The sequence below is a fragment of the Mesoplodon mirus genome (genome assembly GCF_964341445.2).
Source record: "Mesoplodon mirus genome assembly, chromosome: 16".
Lineage (NCBI taxonomy): Eukaryota > Metazoa > Chordata > Mammalia > Artiodactyla > Ziphiidae > Mesoplodon > Mesoplodon mirus.
The window spans coordinates 10,374,465-10,393,007 of NC_138992.1; the positions used below are offsets into that span (position 1 = coordinate 10,374,465).

An 18,543-nucleotide genomic window follows, 5' to 3' on the forward strand; every position below is an offset into this window, starting at 1 on the left:
TACTTTCCCGTCCCTTGAAATCCTTCTGATGTAGTCCTGAGAATGGAAAAAACAGTCCCGGCCCAAAGGATGGACTCAGTTGTGAGACTCTGGGTAGAGTCTAAGCTGGATTCTGCAGCACCTACTGAAGTTCAGATTCCCCATGATTTTTATGACTGTGAGATTTCTTGGGTTACTGATGAGAAAGAAATACGAAACGTTGGAATTATACTATGACTTCAGAAGTTAAGAACCCCTCGATTTGAGAAGCCATAGGTTATTAATAATAATTATTGAATGTCTAATATGTGCCAGGTGCTTTATAAACATGGGCAAACCTCTCAAAAGCCCTGTCAGTTTCCTGTTTCACAGAAGAAAAACCTGAGACTCAGAGAAGTTCAGCAACTTACACAAGGTCTCACAGTGGTGAAGCAGGGATTCAGCCGAGGCGCCTGGGCTCTGGTACCTGTGGCGTGTTCCTCTCTCTCAGGGAGATATGGGGAGGGGGGCCTACCTTGGAGCAGTCACGTAGTGAGTGACTGGCTGGTAAGTAAAGGCGGTAAGTCAGTGGTAGTTTGACTGCAGTATGTAGAAACATTCTAGCAGATCCCACATTTTAAGGAAGAGCTTCCCTCATATCCACCTGCCCAAACTACCCAAGTTGCACTGCCCTCTCCTTACCTGAGTCGCAGCTTGAGGATGATCCTCCAGCAGGGCTTGAGCCCTTCCTCCCTGAAGCCTGATTCAACCAGAGAGGGGCCTGGGGCAGGATGTGCCTGCTTGTCAGGGCTGCCCTGTGAGTCACTTATCGTTTCTGGAAAGGAATTTTTAAAAAAGGAAAGCCAGTGAAAGGCAAACTGAAAAGGAAAAGTAGAATACTGAGTTCGCAGGTAGCACTCCGATTTGTCACCGAGATCCACCTGACCAGGTAGGGACCCGTCCCCCTCCCCACTTGTTTTTCAAAAGAAGTGCTGGGCATTCACGTGGTGTTCGCAGTTATTTTGTTGTATTCTTGTTGCCCTTCAGAAAAATAATATTGACAAAGTGAATCGTGTAACTGCTAAAACAAAATGTTGCAAAAATAAAAGTATATTAAAATCCTGCTTTTAATGTATTCCCCACCCCCCAGGAACTTTCAAAATTTGCATTAATACCTAAGGTACTCTGCTTTCTAAGGTTTTGCTTTGTTCTCTTTTTTTGTATTTTAGATAATAGGACGTATCACTTTCAGGCAGAAGATGAGCAGGATTATGTAGCGTAAGTAGTTCTGAAATAACGGCACGATGCCTTAAATTGAAAAAGCATCTCTGTCCTGTACAGTATGCCTTTAAGTTTTCTTTTTTTTTTTTACTGAGAATCCTGGTGGTTATTTCTCACCTCTGGGCCTTCACATGTGTCTCTCCTCTCTGTCTAGGGTGCTCAATGAACTCAGGTGCCCCCTGCAAGGTTCTGCTCAAGCCACACGCCCTGGGGGTTTTGCTCCCCCCCTCCTGCCCCGCGCCCACTTCACACCCCTCTGGATCCCCTGGCTCAGCCCAAGCCCTCTGGAGACCTAGAGCTTATTTTTTTATATCTTTTTTTTTTTTTTTTTTTTTTTTTTTGCGGTACGCGGGCCTCTCACTGTTGTGGCCTCTCCCGTTGCGGAGCACAGGCTCCGGACGCGCAGGCTCAGTGGCCATGGCCCACGGGCCCAGCCGCTCCGCGGCATGTGGGATCTTCCCGGACCGGGGCACAAACCCACGTCCCCTGCATTGGCAGGTGGACTCTCAACCACTGCGCCACCAGGGAAGCCCACCTAGAGCTTCCTGAGGGCAAGGACTGTGCCTTCTTCATTTCTAATCCCATCATCTGCACTTGGGAGGGGTTTATTCAGTGTTCAAGTAGTTCATACCTTTTGCCTTCTCTCTGGGTGCTGGTGGTAGTGATGGGGGCGGGGGGGACTTGGTTTTGATGAAGACGTCCTGGCGTCCTGCACGGAAAGATGTTTATTTTCCTCCAAGTTACATGGAGGAGTTTTCACTGCCTCATTGAGTTGTCTTCTCATGTGAAAGTGTCCAGTGAATTGAACAGAGAAATCCTTTCTCATCTCACTGTGGAAGGAGGCAGGTACAACAGAAGAGCAGCTGCATGTTTAAAGGCAGGCAGACTTGACTTCTAGTCCAGAATCTGCCCGGTAGTGACTTTGTGACCTTGGAAAGATCATCCCACCTCGGCCTTCTTGTCAGTGAGATGGGTTCTAGCCCTCGCTTGCAGGATTTTGAGACTTGAGGTAAAATGTATAAAGCTTCTCATACAGTGCCAGTTTTGGTTTTTTTTACTCCTATAAACTCAAAGTGACTTGTAAAGTATTAAAACACCATTATGCACTATTTTATTTCTTAATACTTTTTTGTATGCCTGTTACTTTAAAATAATTTTAAAGTTTTTTGAAGAATTGTCAGAAATAGTTGCTTTGATTCTTGACCCTTTTGAAATGTAGCCATTTCACCAAATTTGAATTATTCCTCCAGAAAATAAATTGTCCTTTAAATATGTATTTTCAGATTATCATGGCAAACTTTTAAAATTTCTTTGTCAGTAGTTTTCAAATAAAGAGGCAAATGTGGCATAAGAGAATGAACTCTGAAAAAAGGGTGTTAACAGAACTGTTTCCTTTTCCCAGTCTGACACCAGTCCCGCTCTAGGGCCTTGGGCAAGTCACTGAATCTCTCTAGGCTTCTGTTTCTTTAAAGCATTGTAAACCCTAACTCAGAGGCTTGTTGGAGGATTATATTTCAGAAATTATAAGTATGTGGCACATAGTAGATACTGGTAATATCAGATAGCCAAAATCTCAAAATGCCTAAGGAAAGCAAAATAGAGGCCTCTGCAGTCAAGTGAAAACTCCAGCATCATCAACGCTGCTGCTGTTAAATGCACAGTGATCTGCCCTGTGGAACCCAGATTCTTGACTTGTTTTTAAGAGAACAATTTCTAGTTTCTAACTTGAGGCTAATGATAGAAAAAATATTATTTAACTTAAAAGGTATGAAATGCCCACCCCATCCCCTCCATTCCTGAACAGTTGTTGGGTTTTCTGCTTCATAGCAGAAAAGCTAAGCTGTGCGATCCTTTTTCTCACAACAGTGAGGGTGAGCGCCACCTAGAGTCAAAGGTATGACTTGCAGTTCACCTATTCCAGGTATTAATACTTTGCTTTGGTTTTTAATTCTCATTACTGTCTCTATTACTTATTCAAATGAAATGAAAAACATTTCTAAACCACCGTTTGTTCTCATTTTTTTTTGTTTTTCATTTTCTCGTAAAAAAGTTAATTTGGCTTTTGTTCCTCATTCGTGAAAGTAATACAACTCATTATAGATTCAAACAATTACAGAAAAGTAGAGTCACGCGTTCCATCTATCTGTTTTTTTCTACAAAAAGTCACTCAGAGACAACCAGTATTTTGCTGAATTTCTTTCTATCCCTTTTTTCCCCAAACAAAATAAATAATTCACAAATACATTTAAATTTGAGATTATGTCACATGACAGTTTTTTTCCTGTTTATTTCACAAAACATTATATTGTGATCATTTCCCCAAAGTCATCCAAACATTAGTTGGAAACTTAAATTTCAATACCTGCTTAACTAGTCCACTTTGTGGTTATTTCAGGCTTTGTTAATCAACCCCTGTTATTGGGTATTTAGGTTGTTTTACGCATAGATGAGTAGCAAAGGGTTATTTTGTTGGGTACATATTGTGGTCATGCTGTACCTGTATTTTAATAGCCTGCACTTTTCATTTCATAAAATAAATATCATGTTTCCATTGTTAATGTACCTTTTTCATAAGCAGGAATCTTCATGGAAAATGAAATACCCCTTCACTTTCACTTTTAAGAGCCCCCGCTGACATGGACTCCCAGAAAACAATGCCTTTTGCTAAACTCCCTTTCCTGCCTCGATTCCTTTCTCACCTGTTCTTGCTCATCCTTGCACTAGGCTGGTCCCACTCTTGAGTCCTCTTCGTTCTGACGTTCCCTTTATATTCTGTCTCCGTGGAAATGCAGGCGCCTATGTATTCGCGCAAAAGCCCTTGGTTATTGATACTCAAACCCTCTCATCTGTTCCTCATCTCGCTGGCTCTCTCCTGTGTGTTGTTTTCCATTCTTTGTATTGCTATGGGGAGGTCTCTTTTGCCAGTGCTGCATGAAAACAGATGCTTTTGCAGGGGAAGGAGAACGCAATGGCCAACCAGGCTCTGTGTCTCCTCCTCCTGTCTCTGACAACAGGTGGATATCAGTGCTGACGAACAGCAAAGAAGAGGCCCTCACCATGGCCTTCCGTGGAGAGCAGAGCGCGGGGGAGAACAGCCTGGAGGACCTGACGAAAGCCATCATTGAGGACGTCCAGCGGCTCCCAGGCAACGATGTCTGCTGCGACTGTGGCTCGTCAGGTATTTGCCCCCAGACTTGAGCCACTTGTTAAACATCCCTTCTCTTCCTGTAGAATATAAATGAGCAAGTTATTTAAATGCCTTAATCTCCTTGTGGACACAGACACACGTATGCCCAGCTTGAATGGTCCCACCTCTGAGTGCTTTCACCCCTGCCTTTTGCTCTACCCGGGAAGCCTTCACCTGCTCTCCCTCAATGGCGCCTGCCAAAATGCCACCTTTCCCGTAAGGTCCAGTTAAATGGACAGTAAGGGGAGAGCACTGGACATGGAGTCCATCATCCTGGTTTTGAATCACCCGCCCGCTTCTCAGAGCCTGGACGACCTCATACTAAGTCCCTTTACTATTCTGATCTTCAGTTTCCTCATCCTGAAAGGGGGATAACAAACCTCAGCTGTTATGAGGGCTTAGTGAAATGGCGTATATGACATTGGCTGGCACACGGTACCTTTCCTTCCATTCAGTAAAACCTCCCCAACCTCTGTATCACATTGGTGTCCCCTTGCTCCAAATTTCTGTTCTCACATGGCATCTGTGTTACTTAGGTATTGACAGTAGCTAACATTTATCGAATGCTTACGTTATAATAAGGATTGTGATATTTGTTTTGCTGGTGTTTACGTACTGAATCCTCACAGAATCTCTCTGAGCAAGATAACTAAAATTAGCCCCATTTCACAGACGAGAAAACTGGGGGAATCAGAGAAGTTGATTGACTTGCCTGAGGTCACACATCTAGTAGGGGTCAGAATGTCGTGCAAACCTCTCCTTAAGCATTATGGTCTACTTTTTAATTGTTTTACTAGTGCAGATGGGCTCCTGTATACAACAGGCCATAAGCACCTCAGAGGCAAGTCTCACATCTTCTGCTTTTGTGTACGTGTGTGATAGTGATGACACAGTGTCAGGGTATGGCAGAGGAGGCTCTGCTCTGGGGCCCTTGGGGGTTGTAGAAAAAGCTCTCTTATTACCAAGAGGTGCTTGTGCAGAAGCCATAACCAGGATGACGGGTTAAGTTGGGTTGTAGCGTGGAGGTTAACGATGGCTGTAGAACCCAGTCCCTTGTGAGCTGTACTTAGAAGACCTTTAATCCATCACTGTCAGGATGTTTCCTCGGCCTCCTGGGCAAAGTCTTTCTCACGTTTTCACAAAAATAAAGCACTGAATTTTATTTTCAATTCAGTATTGAAGGGATAGTTTTAAAATTTGTCTTAAAATCTGCTCTCTAACAAGCTATTAGTTTTTACATAGCCCCTAGGCTAAACTGCAAGCATCCATTTCTTCCATTTAAATTTTTCCCTTATAGTTTTTAACAAATTTTACTGCTGTTTTAGCTTCCTCTGTAGTCGGCACACTAAAAATTAGATATCTTGTCTTCAAAATCCTTTCCACAGAACCCACCTGGCTTTCAACCAACTTGGGGATTTTGACCTGTATAGAATGTTCCGGCATCCATAGGGAAATGGGGGTTCATATTTCTCGCATTCAGTCTTTGGAACTAGACAAATTAGGAACTTCTGAACTCTTGGTAAGTAGTGACCTGTCGTGAATACATTTAGTATATTGCTTTGGGGGGTTTTGTTTCTGCTCAGTACAAAGAATTCTAGCTCCTGAATTTAGTGAATTTACATAGGTATTTAAAATGTAAATTTTGTGGTATGTAACATTGACTTTCTATTTCCTGATTGAAGAACTGGCGAATCATACATTTCTATAATTAGCTCCACTAAATGGCTCTTTTCTTCTAGGATAGGCTTTTTCAAAGCTGCTTTTTTTCTTTTGGAATAGTTTTTACATGATTCACTGTAATAGCAGTAAAGGGGGTTAGACGTTGAACTCACATGTTCACTTTATCTAGTGGCTTATGTTATTAAAGATAATGACCAAAGAGTTTTTCTCTGTTTTTACTGTTTGTAAGTTTGTAAAAGTACGCATGAATTGAGAGTGGCCTTTTAGCTACTGCCATAAACCAACCACTCCTTAGCCCATAACTTCTTTAGGTAGTCAGGGAAAAAATTGTGTGCCGTTATGGTGTATAGCTTTATAATGTGGAAAGGGAGCCCTCATCAGGTCCAAGTTAAACTGGTCCCACAGTTCACCAAATGAAGGAGGGAAAGGCTCACTTGGCACCTCCTATAATACCTTGTGGCCACCAGTCCTGTCTTGCATAACTGGAGCCCTGGTGCCTGTGAGAGGGTCCTTCTACTAAGGGTGAAAGGGTTTGACGTGAAGTAGGGCTTCTCCTCACACAGGAGGCTCTTGATCAGAACCTGAGTGTACCTGGGACTCAAAAAATCTGAAAGCCTAGATTATCACTAGCCTTGCCGGGAGCAAAGTACCCCAGAGTCAGGGCAGGTAGTCACCCAGCCAGCAGCCTTTGTCATCTGAGCACCCATTAAGCAATGGTGGTCTGTCTTGTGTTGCATGAGCCCCTTGATGTAGAAAGTATCATACTGATACACGGCTCCCTATTCACTTCAGGATCATAGAGAAAAGGCTCAGACCTAATACCTGAAACATTCTTCTTTAGTATGAAAATGGTGTCAGTCCATCGTAAACACTTAACTATGTGATAAATCCAAGAGACCTGATCACATGAATGTTTCAAAAACTTCACATCAATCCCCAAATTATCTCAATGACCAAAAGCCTTTCAGGACAAATTTTCTTGGAAGGGTCTTGAACCCAGGAGCAAAATGGTTCCTGGGGCCTCTTCATTAATTGCCTACAGCATCTTAATTGGTACCCCAAATATAAAGGAATCCTACATTCTTTTCTGTTCAATAACAGTAAATCTGTTTTATCTAAAAATGAGTTGTGATGGTAATTGAAAAGCTATTGCTGTTCATTAAGCATTTAACCTAGATTCATATTTGGAATCTGCTCTGTCTAATCTCATATAGTGTGTGTGTGTGTGTGTGTGTGTGTGTGTGTGTGTGTGTGTCCACATCCTATTCTAGTCTAACATTTATCACATTATGTTTGTGAATATTATTAGTTTTCTTATCCATGGTTCCACTAGTCCATTAGGTCCTATAGCAGGGAACATGGTTTACCCGTCTCTGTATTACCAGCACTCAGAAGTTCAGTGCCTGGCACAGAGTACGTGCTCAGTAAGTTACCTGTTGACCAGATGGATGGACAGTTTGTATTTTGAGTCAAATGAGGGAAAATACGTATTCAGAAATCTCAAAAGCAAATAATAGGAAACTTTTAAACTAGTAGTAAGGAGTTTGCTATATTGTGTTTTGTTTATGTTACAGCTGGCCAAGAATGTAGGAAACAATAGTTTTAATGATATTATGGAAGCAAATTTACCCAGCCCCTCACCAAAACCCACCCCTTCAAGTGATATGTAAGTACTTCTAATACAGTGAATTCTTTACTGTTCTATAATTGTTCTACTCTCCCCAAAACTTCTCAGTGGTTGTAGTATTTTTTTTCCCCAGAGGCAATTTCATTATGAGAAAAAAGCAGAGAAAAGTAAAGTGTTTGAAACATATTTCTGGAATGACCCGATTATTTTCATCATCACCTTTCCCTAGGTAGTTGCAGCTGCTCTGTGGAGGATAAATCTTCCTAAGGACAATTATCTCGTAATCCTCACATGTCGTGATAAATAAGAGACATACAAAAGCAACCGGAGATTCCTGTCAGATTGGCAAAAAGCCAAACGCTTAACAGCCCACTCAGCCAGACTGTGGGGAAACAGACATCTCCTCTCCTGTGGTGGTGGTGGGAGTACAAATGGCGCACTGTCCGTAAGGGGCACATTAGCCATATTCATCACGGTTATAGATTTATTTACCCTGACTCAGCAACGCCACTTCTGGGGAGTTCTTCCTGTTCTGTAATGGAAAAGGATTAGGAACAAAGCAAGTGTCTACCTGTAGATACAGGATGAAATATTCTGTGGTATGACCACACAGCGAAACCCCTTGCAGATATAAAAAGGAATAGGAAGCTGCTTCTGTCCTGGTCTGGGATGATCTTCAGGATTACTGTCAAGTGAAAACATCAGGTGCAGTGCAGTGTTCACGGCACACTGCCTTTGGGGCAGGGAAGGGTGGAGGGCATGGGAACAAGTGCACAGAGGCCCCCGCACCCCCGACCCAGGCACACTGTCCAAACTCAGGAGCCAGATGTTGGGTACTTCTACGGATTAATCCCTCACTGTGAACTCTGGCTACTCATTATCTGGACTCAGACACCAAATAGATTTGGACAGTGAAGGACACACACAAACATATATATTTATTTAAACTTGGGTTTGCTTGAAGAAACACTGGCAAATACCCAGGAAACTAATAAAAGCGCTTCCTCCGGTGTGGGCGTAGGACCCCCTCAGTAAACACTCTGATACCATTTTTATTGGTGAGTCATGTGAATCTTTAAGCATATTCAAAAAGGTTTACATTGAAGTTACACTTTAAAATTTTAAATCCTGTGGATAAATAGGAGAAAAGAGATTTAATTCCGACTTGAGTGGTCAGGGAAGCCTTTATGAAGTAGACGCCAGCCTAAGTGTTTTGCCAGCCCCTCCTGGGTGGTTGGTTATTCAGGCACCAAATTTTCAAAGCACTTTATGGGGCACATTCGAGGAACATGTTTTCTTCATCCTGAAATCACGAAATTCGATCTCCCAGAGGCCTCTTGGTATTTGTCTTTTCTTTTTTTTTTTTTTTTTGCACGGTACGCGGGCCTCTCACTGTTGTGGCCTCTCCTGTTGCGGAGCACAGGCTCCGGACGCGCAGGCTCAGCGGCCATGGCTCACGGGCCCAGGCGCTCCGCGGCATGTGGTATCTTCCTGGACCGGGGCACGAACCCGTGTCCCCTACATTGGCAGGCAGACTCTCAACCACTGCGCCACCAGGGAAGCCCTGTCTTTTCTTGAATTAGACAAATGCATATTGTACGTTTAGTCTGTGCCTCATATTATGTCAGATGCTGGGGAAATGTCAAAACACAAACTAGATATAAACCCTGTCCTCATGACACCTAGAGCCTAGAGAGGAAGCTAGGTGTTAACCAAGAAATTAAACAGTGAATCATTTAGTCGTAGTCGTGGTAAGTGTCACAGAAGAAAAGTTAGGGATGTTGGGGGCCTATATTGAATATAATATCCTAAGCTAACTGGGGGGGGGGCGCGTCTGGCTTAACAGCAACCTTCAAGCATCATCCTAGCACAAACACAGCTTGGATGTCTTTTTCACACTAATGAGCTCAAATTACACTGAGAACTAGGGCTTTCCGAAGCTAGTTTGATCATAAAACAACTGCAAACCAATATGATCCAGGGTTACTTCACAAATGTGGTAACAGTGAGTGCTCAAGCACACACACGGCCCAGTGTTGCCCACACCAGTGTTTTTGAAGTGTTTACATGACCCAGACCTCGAAGGCATTTCTTTAGGATAAATTTCATAACAGCATGGGTTTTTGTTTCCTGCTTTTCACCTGGGAGACAGCGTCAGCACTGCCCCGTCAGCTCTGTGGCCTCCGTCAGGCCTTCGCCTTCAGAGAGCTCATGATTCTCCAAATCTCCAACGTAGCCGCTGTTGCCAGACTCTGCGAGTTCAGATCCACTTCCTAAACTGTGATCTTGGGCAAGTAGCTTTGACTGTCCGAGCCTCAGTTTCCTCATCTGCAAAGTGTGTCAACCCCCTCGGGCGTGGGGAGGACTACTGAGAAGAGCTTAGAGCAGCTGTGGGCATGTAGTGAGTATTTACTGCTCTCATCATTACTGTTATTCTCTGATTTGGGCACAACCGACAGGAATGGAGTGAGTCTCCTGTAACATGATTAAATCACTCACATACTTAATTAAGCAACTTCTGTGTTCCAGGCACACTTTTAAGTGCTGAAGATACAGTCGGTAGTGAACAAGGCAGCTCCTGACCTTACATTCTGACTGGGGTGAGGAAAACCCAGGGAATGAGAAAGTAAATCACCTAAGTCCACATGGTAGTTGGTGTCAGCAGGAAAACATAACAGGGTGAGGGGTTGACTGTAGGGGGTCAGGGAGCATCTGAGGACCCGACATTTGAGTTGAGAACTGGAGGGTGTGACGGGCAGGCGTGAGCCAGCAGGCCAGGCAGGTGGACAGTAAGTGTTGCTGCCCTGAAGGGGGACCGGCTTGGCGTGTTCACGTGACGACAAGAGGGCGGGTGAGGCCTCAGGGAACTGAGCCAGGAGCGTGCTGGGAGATGCCACAGAGATGGGCCAGACACGTCGGGCTCTGCAGGTCGTGCAATGGTTGTGGATGGTATTATTCTAAGTACGATCAGAAGTTGTCGAACAAAGGGAGTGACAGGATAAGTTATGTTTTTAAATGGATCCTTGGGGCTCAGTGATGCTCAACTGGGGCAGCTTTGCCCCCAGAGGGCACTTGGCGGTGTCTGGACACATTACATCGTGACGTGGGCAGGTGCTGTGGTATCCAGAGGGTAGAAGCCAGGGATGCTGCCGGACATGCTACAATGCATGGGATCGCCATCCGTAACAAAGGATTATCCAGGCAAAACGTCAGTAGGATGGAGGTCGAGAAACCCAACTGTGGCTGATGCGTGAAGGACAGACTGTAGGGGGCGGTGGGGACAGACGGGAGAGCAGTGTACATCAGACCCACCGAGGAATAAAGATAAATTGGACTAAGGTGATAGCGGCGGAGGTGGTGAAAAGTAGTTCAGTTCAGTTCTCAGTGTATCTTGAAGGGAGCACCACCAGGATTTGCTCATCAGTTTAAATATGGGGTGTTGGGCTTCCCTGGTGGCGCAGTGGTTGAGAGTCCGCTTGCCGATGCAGGGGACACGGGTTTGTGCCCTGGTCCGGGAAGATCCCACATGCCGCAGAGCGGCTGGGCCCGTGAGCCATGGCCGCTGAGCCTGCGCGTCCGAAGCCTGTGCTCCGCAACGGGAGAGGCCACAGCAGTGAGAGGACCGCGTACCACAAAAAAATAAATAAATAAATAAGTATGGGGTGTTTAAGGGAATTGTTCAGATGACGCCCACCGTTTTTGGCCTGAGCATCTAGGTAAATGGCCAGTACCGTTATCTGAGCCAGGGCAGGTAGAAAGGACCGGGTTTGGTGGGGGACAAAAGGAGAAGGTTGTCTTTCATCTAGAGCTCTTGGCATCCAGACTCTCAGACAAGTCTGTTTTCCACCCTCCCTACTGCCCCGTGCCAGAAAGCCTTTCATTGCTGGGGGACTAGATGTGACTAGATGGAGATAACTCTGAGTGCCCAGAAAAGGTTAAACACACCCTGCCTAGTGCGAGCTCAGGCACTTCCTGTAGCCACAGAATTGCAGAGCCAGGGTTGGAGGTGGTCTCCTAGGTGACCTGGGGCAAATGCCTCAGTGCCCTCTGCATCTTTTCTGCTGGATTATCAGGTAGCATCTGCATGATGCTTCCAGCCACAGGAGCCCACCTGCAGAGCTCGCTGCCATTGAGGTCTGCCTCCCTGCCGTGGATCCTAGTCCTACCCGCCTTGGATAAGAGGAGAAAGGAAGCTTAGAAACGAACCCATAGCCGTGCATCATTCTTTGTTGGATACCTGTGCTCTTGCTTCCCTGGAAGGTAGTAAGTAAGGCAGGTATGATTGCTAATAGTTCACAGGTGAGGAAACTGAGGCAGAGGAGAACTTGATTTACCCAGGGACACGGAGATAAGCAAGTGGTATCAGACTTGAATTAAGCCATCTAGTTCTTAAGTCTGGTGCTCCATCCACCACACAGTAGCTGCCTTTCAAACTTGATGTAAGTCACACACAGCAAGTCTCAGGTGCCAGGCTTAGGCCATCCTTTCAGGTATCTGGAAGTCTTCCAATTCATCAAGTTACGGCCATTCTAGGAGGACTCTGACCTAAGCATAAAGGACACTCTTGAGTGTACGATCTTGGTTCCCGAGCAGAATCTGCAACTCACCAAAGGCTCTGTGCCACCGTCAACCAGCTCAACTATCTGCTGCCAACCCAGAATGAAAGAAAAAAGCATCAGTGCTATTTTAAACAGTGTTTCCAGGCTGTGGGATGTGGGAAACAGTAACAGCTACCACACATGGAATGACTATTTCTGAGCAAGAAATTTTGTGTCCCATGAATTAGAGCCCTCTTGGAAAGAGGAAAGCACCTATTAGCTGCTATATGTTCTTTAATTCAAAATATACCAATGAGTTATTGTCCCCATTTTCAAATGAAAAAAAAAAATACTGAAGGTCATAAAGATTAAGTAGTTTACCTAACGTTGCACAGCTGGTTTGCTGTAGGACTAGGATTTGAACCCCAAATCCATTCATTGTCTTTTTATTAATTGGCTCATGTAACGGGTGAGTTCAGGTACAGCTGGACCCAGGATGTCAGACAGTATCATCTGGACCTTAGCTCACTCTCCTGACTCCTGTCTCTTCTTTCCTCTGAGCCAGCGTCCATTTCAACCTTTCCCCAAAGTGGACCATCAGGCCACTGAGGTCATAGACTCCCCCCTGCAGCTGGAAGGTGGGGTCAGAACCACTTGAACTGAAGTGGAGAGGGGGTAGGTCCTGAAGAGAAGGAGAAATGCAGCAGGCCCACTTGGGCTTCGGACATGTCATCCACGGCAGGAAAGACCACCGTCTGTGTCCTTCTGGAGCTTCAGTGACAGCTGTGCTGAGCCTCAGTTTCCTGTCAGTGTCTTCATTCTGTCTTTGCTAGAATAAACTTGGTCTAAACCTGTTTGCTGGACTGTTGAAGAAAAGTGTATCTTAATTAAAATAACTCTTCTGAGGACTTCCCTGGTGGCCCAGTGGTTAAGAATCCGCCTGCCAATGCAGGGGACACAGGTTCGAGTCCTGGTCCGGGAAGATCCCACATGCCGCGGGGCAACTAAGCCCGTGCACCACAACTACTGAGCCTGCGCTCTGGAGCCCGCGAGCCACAACTACTGAGCCCGCATGCCACAACTACTGAAGCCTACGCGCCTAGAGCCCGTGCTCCGCAGCAAGAGAAGCCACCGCAATGAGAAGCCCGCGCACCGCAACAAAGAGTAGCCCCTGCTCACCACAACTAGAGAAAGCCCGTGCACAGCAACAAAGACCCAATGCAGCCAAAAATAAATAAATAAATAAATAACATAAAATAACTCTTCTCAGAGAGAACTGTTTGTCAGAAAATGTAAATCTTTCTTAGCTCTTGGGAAATAAAAAGTCTTAGTTCATTTTGCTTTGCTCTATTTTAGGACTGTACGGAAGGAATATATCACTGCAAAGTACGTAGATCATAGATTTTCACGGAAGACCTGTTCATCTTCATCAGCTAAACTGAACGAATTGCTTGAGGCCATCAAATCCAGGGATTTACTTGCACTAATTCAAGTCTATGCAGAGGGGGTGGAGCTAATGGAACCGCTGCTGGAACCCGGACAGGTACAGCTTCACTGAAATCAGGATGAAGAGGGATGCGGGAAATCAGTTTAAAAGATGACACGTTTTATTGTAACACCACAGAATGAGACTGTTATACTTTAAGTGATCGTGTCTGAATCAGGACAATTTGAGAGTGAAATGGGCTGCTATTAATAATTACTTTGGGGCAGCTGACTTAAACGAAGCCTGTCTAGGCAAACTAGGACCTCTGACCACCCTGTTTATACTTATCCTTTCCTTTTAGGAGCTCGGGGAGACAGCCCTTCATCTTGCAGTCCGAACTGCAGACCAGACATCTCTCCATTTGGTTGACTTCCTTGTACAAAACTGGTACGGTTTTTGTTTTCTCTGAATATGCCTTGTGAGTTAACACAAACCAGCCCTATTGGTGGCCTACCTCAGGACTCGGCAAGCTTTTTCTGTAAAGAGCCAGATACTGTTACAGGCTTTGCAGGCCATGAGGTGTCTGTCACAGCCGTTCAACGTTGTCATCATAGTGTGAAAACTGCCACAATCAGCACGTAAACAAGTGAGCATGGCCACGTTCCAGTAAAACTGTATTTACAAAAACAAGCAGAGGGCCAGATATGGCCTGTGGGCTGTAGTTTGCCAACCCTTGGCCTAGATAAATGTAAAATCCTATCTCTGTGTCCAAAACCTGCTGCATTAAGGGAGGTTGAAAGACAGGACGCTTAACAGCACAAGGTAACAGATCTGTGAGTTTTCATTGTTTATAAGTTCATGGTAAGAGATCAGTATGTGTGGCTGACCCAGTTGCTAATTCAAGTTTAGGATATGCTAATAGGAGAATAATTTTGAACACAGGAGGTTTAGACTTGCTAGATTCTTTGTTGGGTAGTTCTGTAAGCTACAAATTAGGAGGAGGAATCCAAAGGAGAGCGATTAAAAAAGTGAGGGGATTTGAACTCACATACGAAGAACGGTGCCTGGACACAAGCCAGATTGTACAAGCGCCCAGCCTCTTCCATAGAGGTGGTTCAGTGTAGTGGTTAAGACCGTTGGCTCCGGAGACACACTGCCTGTGTTCACATCCCTGCTCCATCATCTGTGTCTCGATAATCTGGCAAACAAGCACTTCATCCTCTCTGTTTTCATCTAAAAAATAAGGGTTATAGTATGCCTACCCCATCAGGTGGTTGTGAAGACTAAATGAGCTAATACACGTGAGAGATGTGTGTCTGTCCCGTACACAGTAGGCACTCAAGAAATGCTGGCTGTTATTGTCATTATGTTGCTTGTCAATGGAAGTGTCATGTTAGAAACATCATCATCTTCCCTGCTTATAAGAAGTAGGTTACAAATTTGACTCAGTTGTTAGCATGGGAAAAAAGTGGTTAATCTGTAATTTTAAATTACAGAGCAAGTCATTTTTTTCTAATACTTTCATTTTTCAGCGGGAACCTGGATAAGCAGACGGCCCTGGGGAACACGGCTCTGCACTACTGTAGTATGTATGGTAAACCTGAGTGTTTGAAGCTGCTTCTCAGGAGCAAGCCCACCGTGGATGTCGGTAAGTGTGGCCAAGCGTCTCAATAACTGCTGTGAGAGAGTTCAGTTGGCTGAAACCTAGACATGCCTGTTCCATTGTCATCTGAGTATTGTTCTTTGCCTTTTCAAGATGTATCTTTAGATAATCACGCAACTGTATTCCACCTGTTTTAGCTAACCAGGCTGGAGAGACTGCCCTGGACATAGCGAAGAGACTAAAGGCCACCCAGTGTGATGATCTGGTAAGCGGAGTGGGAGAGGGGTGAGCCCAACTGCCCGAAAAGGGTGTTTTCTGAAACCACGACTGGAGTGAGAGAAGCAGCTTCTCATTCTCTCTCTTTTTTTTTTTTTTTTTTTTTTTGAACATTGGCTAAAGAAATCCAGACAAGCACTCAGGCTACATTTGAAAAAATGGTAAAATGATAAATTTGTCATCCGTGTCTTTTGAGTACTGTTACAGTGCAGCAGCTAAAAGGCATTTGAGAGGTCTTATTACCAGACAAACTGCTTTTTTTTTTTTGGCCGTGCCACACGGCAGGCGGGGGCAGGATCTTACTTCCCTGACCAGGGATCGGACCTGAGCCCCCGGCAGCAGAAGCACAGATTCTTAGCCACTCGACCACCAGGGAAGTCCCAAGGTGCTGCTTTTTTTGTTTGCCAGACATTAGTCTTTCTCTGTAGCTTAACAGTAAAGAATTATTTGGGGAATTCCCTGGCGGTCCAGTGGATAAAACTCTGCAGTTCCTGGGTTCAGTCCCTGGAACTAAGGTCAGGGAACTAAGATCCTGCAAGCTGTGTGGCACAGCCAATAAATAAAAATAAATTTTTTTGGAAAGAATTACTTGGGAAGCCAGTTCCAAAAATTGGGCAAGTAAAGTTCACAGTGTAATGGTTTTCAGAATGTCCAGTGCCCTGCCCTCCCCTCCCCCCCATCCTGTGTACACACTCACCTCCAGTCCCAGTAGTTCTTGCTTATACCTCTGGGCCTTTGCGTAGAGCATGATTCTCTTAACCACAGGGAAGGATAAGATAGGAAAGATAAGTTACATTCCCTTGAGTTCCTGCCAAGTGCCAAGTGCCCACCCAGGCCCAGCAGTTGTACATCTTTTTTTTTTTTTTTTTTTTTTTTTGCGGTACGTGGGCCTCTCACTGTTGTGGCCTCTCCCATTGCGGAGCACAGGCTCTGGATGTGCAGGCTCAGCGGCCATGGCTCACGGGCCCAGCCGCTCTGCGGCACGTGGGATCTTCCCGGACCGGGGCACGAACCCGTGTCCCCTGCATTGGCAGGCGGACTCTCAACCACTGCACCACCAGGGAAGCCCACGTCTTTATTTTAACAAGAATGCTTTGGGGATGTTGGAGTTACCCTTGCCCCATTTTATGACTAAGAAAGTGGGCCATGGGTGGAACCAGGACTGTCTGACTTTAAAGGCCTACCTCTCGCACTTCAGTGACTCTGATTTTGCCTTCCAGCAGGAGTTTGCAGTTTTGAGGCTCATTTTAATAATATTGAGAAAGTTTTTAGTTTTGGAGAGAAGTCACGTTACCAGAATTAAAAAGGCTCCACCCATAATTCTTTGCAATTCCTCTTCAGTCTGTCCCGTGGCAGCCCCGTTTGTATAATCAGAGTTTTGCCTGCAGTGCAGCTACTGGTGATGAATCTGAAACCAGGAATGAGGTGGGATTTGCTCAGTGTTTCTATAATGTCCGGGTGCCTGGCATTGAACTTACAGCGGTTACACCTGCTGTTACTTTCAGCTTTCCCAGGCTAAATCTGGAAAGTTCAATCCACATGTCCACGTAGAATATGAGTGGAATCTTCGACAGGAGGAGATGGATGAAAGCGATGATGATCTGGATGACAAAGTGAGTGTACATAGTGCCTCTGGATTCCTCAGCCCTTCGCCCAGGTTTTCTCCACTGTACAGATAAGACCCGTTCTTTGTGAGATTGATTTTGGTCTTACGACCTGACTCACCAGGGCCATTTTCTTTGTTTAGTCTCTGATCCTTGTTGAGTGCCACTTAATAGCTGTATTAGTCAGGGTTCTCCAGAGAAACAACCAGTAGGGGTGCGTGGGTGGGTGGGTGGTGTGTGTGGGGTTGTGTGTGGTGTGTGTGTGGTGTAGAGATGGAGAGAAATTCATTTTAAGGAGTTGGCTCACATGCCTGGGGCGGGCCAGGCCAGAATCCCCAGGGCAGGCCAGTAGGCTGGGGGCTCCACAGGAGCTGAGGGTGCAGTCCTGAGTTGGGAGGCAGAAAGCCTTCTTCCTTTGGGGGTCCTTAGTCTTTCCTCTTAAGCCCTTTGAATGCCTGAATGAGGCCCACCCCTGTTACTCAAAATCTAACCTAAATGTTAACCACATGTAAAAAATACCTTCACAGCAACGTCTAGACTGGTGTTTGACCAAACACCTGTGCACCATAGCCTGAGCCAAGTCAACACACAAAATTAGTCATCAAAACAGCTAATTAATAAATAATAAGTTGTCACTCATTGAGAATTTAAATATGAACTAGGTGGCAGCGAGCACAAGTGTCACCTCAGGTCATCTCTATCAAAAGCCCATTGGGGTGTTGTCATTGTCCCACTTTACAGAGGAGAAAACTGACAGGGAAATCACGTGGTTTATCTAAAGTCTCACAGCGAGTAAAGACAGTCTCAGGGATTAAACCCAGTTCTGTGTGACTTTATCATAGATAGTTCTGAATTACCTCTGAAGGTTCATTTGTACCCTTTTTTTAGATTCCACATATAAGTGATATTATATGATACTTGTCTTTCTGTGTCTGACTTACTTAGTATGATAATCTCTGGGTCCATCCATGTTGCTGCAAATGGCATTATTTTGTTCTTTTTTATGGCTGAGTAATATTCCATCGTACATATGTCCCACATCTTCTTTATCCATTCCTCTGTCATTGAACGTTTCGGTGGCTTCCATGACCTGGCTGTTGTAAATAGTGCTGCAGCGAACATTGGGGTGCATGTGTCTTTTTGAATTATGGTTTTCTCAGGGTATATGCCCAGTAGTGGGATTGCTGGGTCCTATGGTAGTTCTGTTTTTAGTTTTTTAAGGAACCTCCGTACTGTTCTCCACAGTGGCCGTACCAATTTACATTAGTGTAGGAGGGTTCCCTTTTCTCCACACCCTCTCCAGCATTTAGTGTTTGTAGATTTTTTGATGATGGCCATTCTGACCGGTGTGAGGTGATACCTC

General features: G+C 45.0%; 1 protein-coding gene across 5 annotated transcripts in view; it reads left to right on the plus strand.

Annotated features, from left to right (window-relative positions):
• Positions 1-18,543, plus strand: part of ASAP1 (ArfGAP with SH3 domain, ankyrin repeat and PH domain 1) — a 353,145-nt gene that overhangs the window by 299,500 nt on the left and 35,102 nt on the right. For 4 of the 5 annotated variants that reach the window (XM_082601310.1, XM_082601307.1, XM_082601308.1 and 1 more), the window contains 9 exons: positions 1,188-1,236; positions 4,254-4,417; positions 5,812-5,945; positions 7,681-7,772; positions 13,628-13,814; positions 14,059-14,144; positions 15,230-15,345; positions 15,498-15,565; positions 17,082-17,189. In XM_082601310.1, coding sequence (XP_082457436.1) covers positions 1,188-1,236; positions 4,254-4,417; positions 5,812-5,945; positions 7,681-7,772; positions 13,628-13,814; positions 14,059-14,144; positions 15,230-15,345; positions 15,498-15,565; positions 17,082-17,189 — 1,004 coding nt within the window. The remainder of the gene's footprint in view (positions 1-1,187; positions 1,237-4,253; positions 4,418-5,811; positions 5,946-7,680; positions 7,773-13,627; positions 13,815-14,058; positions 14,145-15,229; positions 15,346-15,497; positions 15,566-17,081; positions 17,190-18,543) is intronic. The other variant, XM_082601309.1, reaches the window with a different exon arrangement.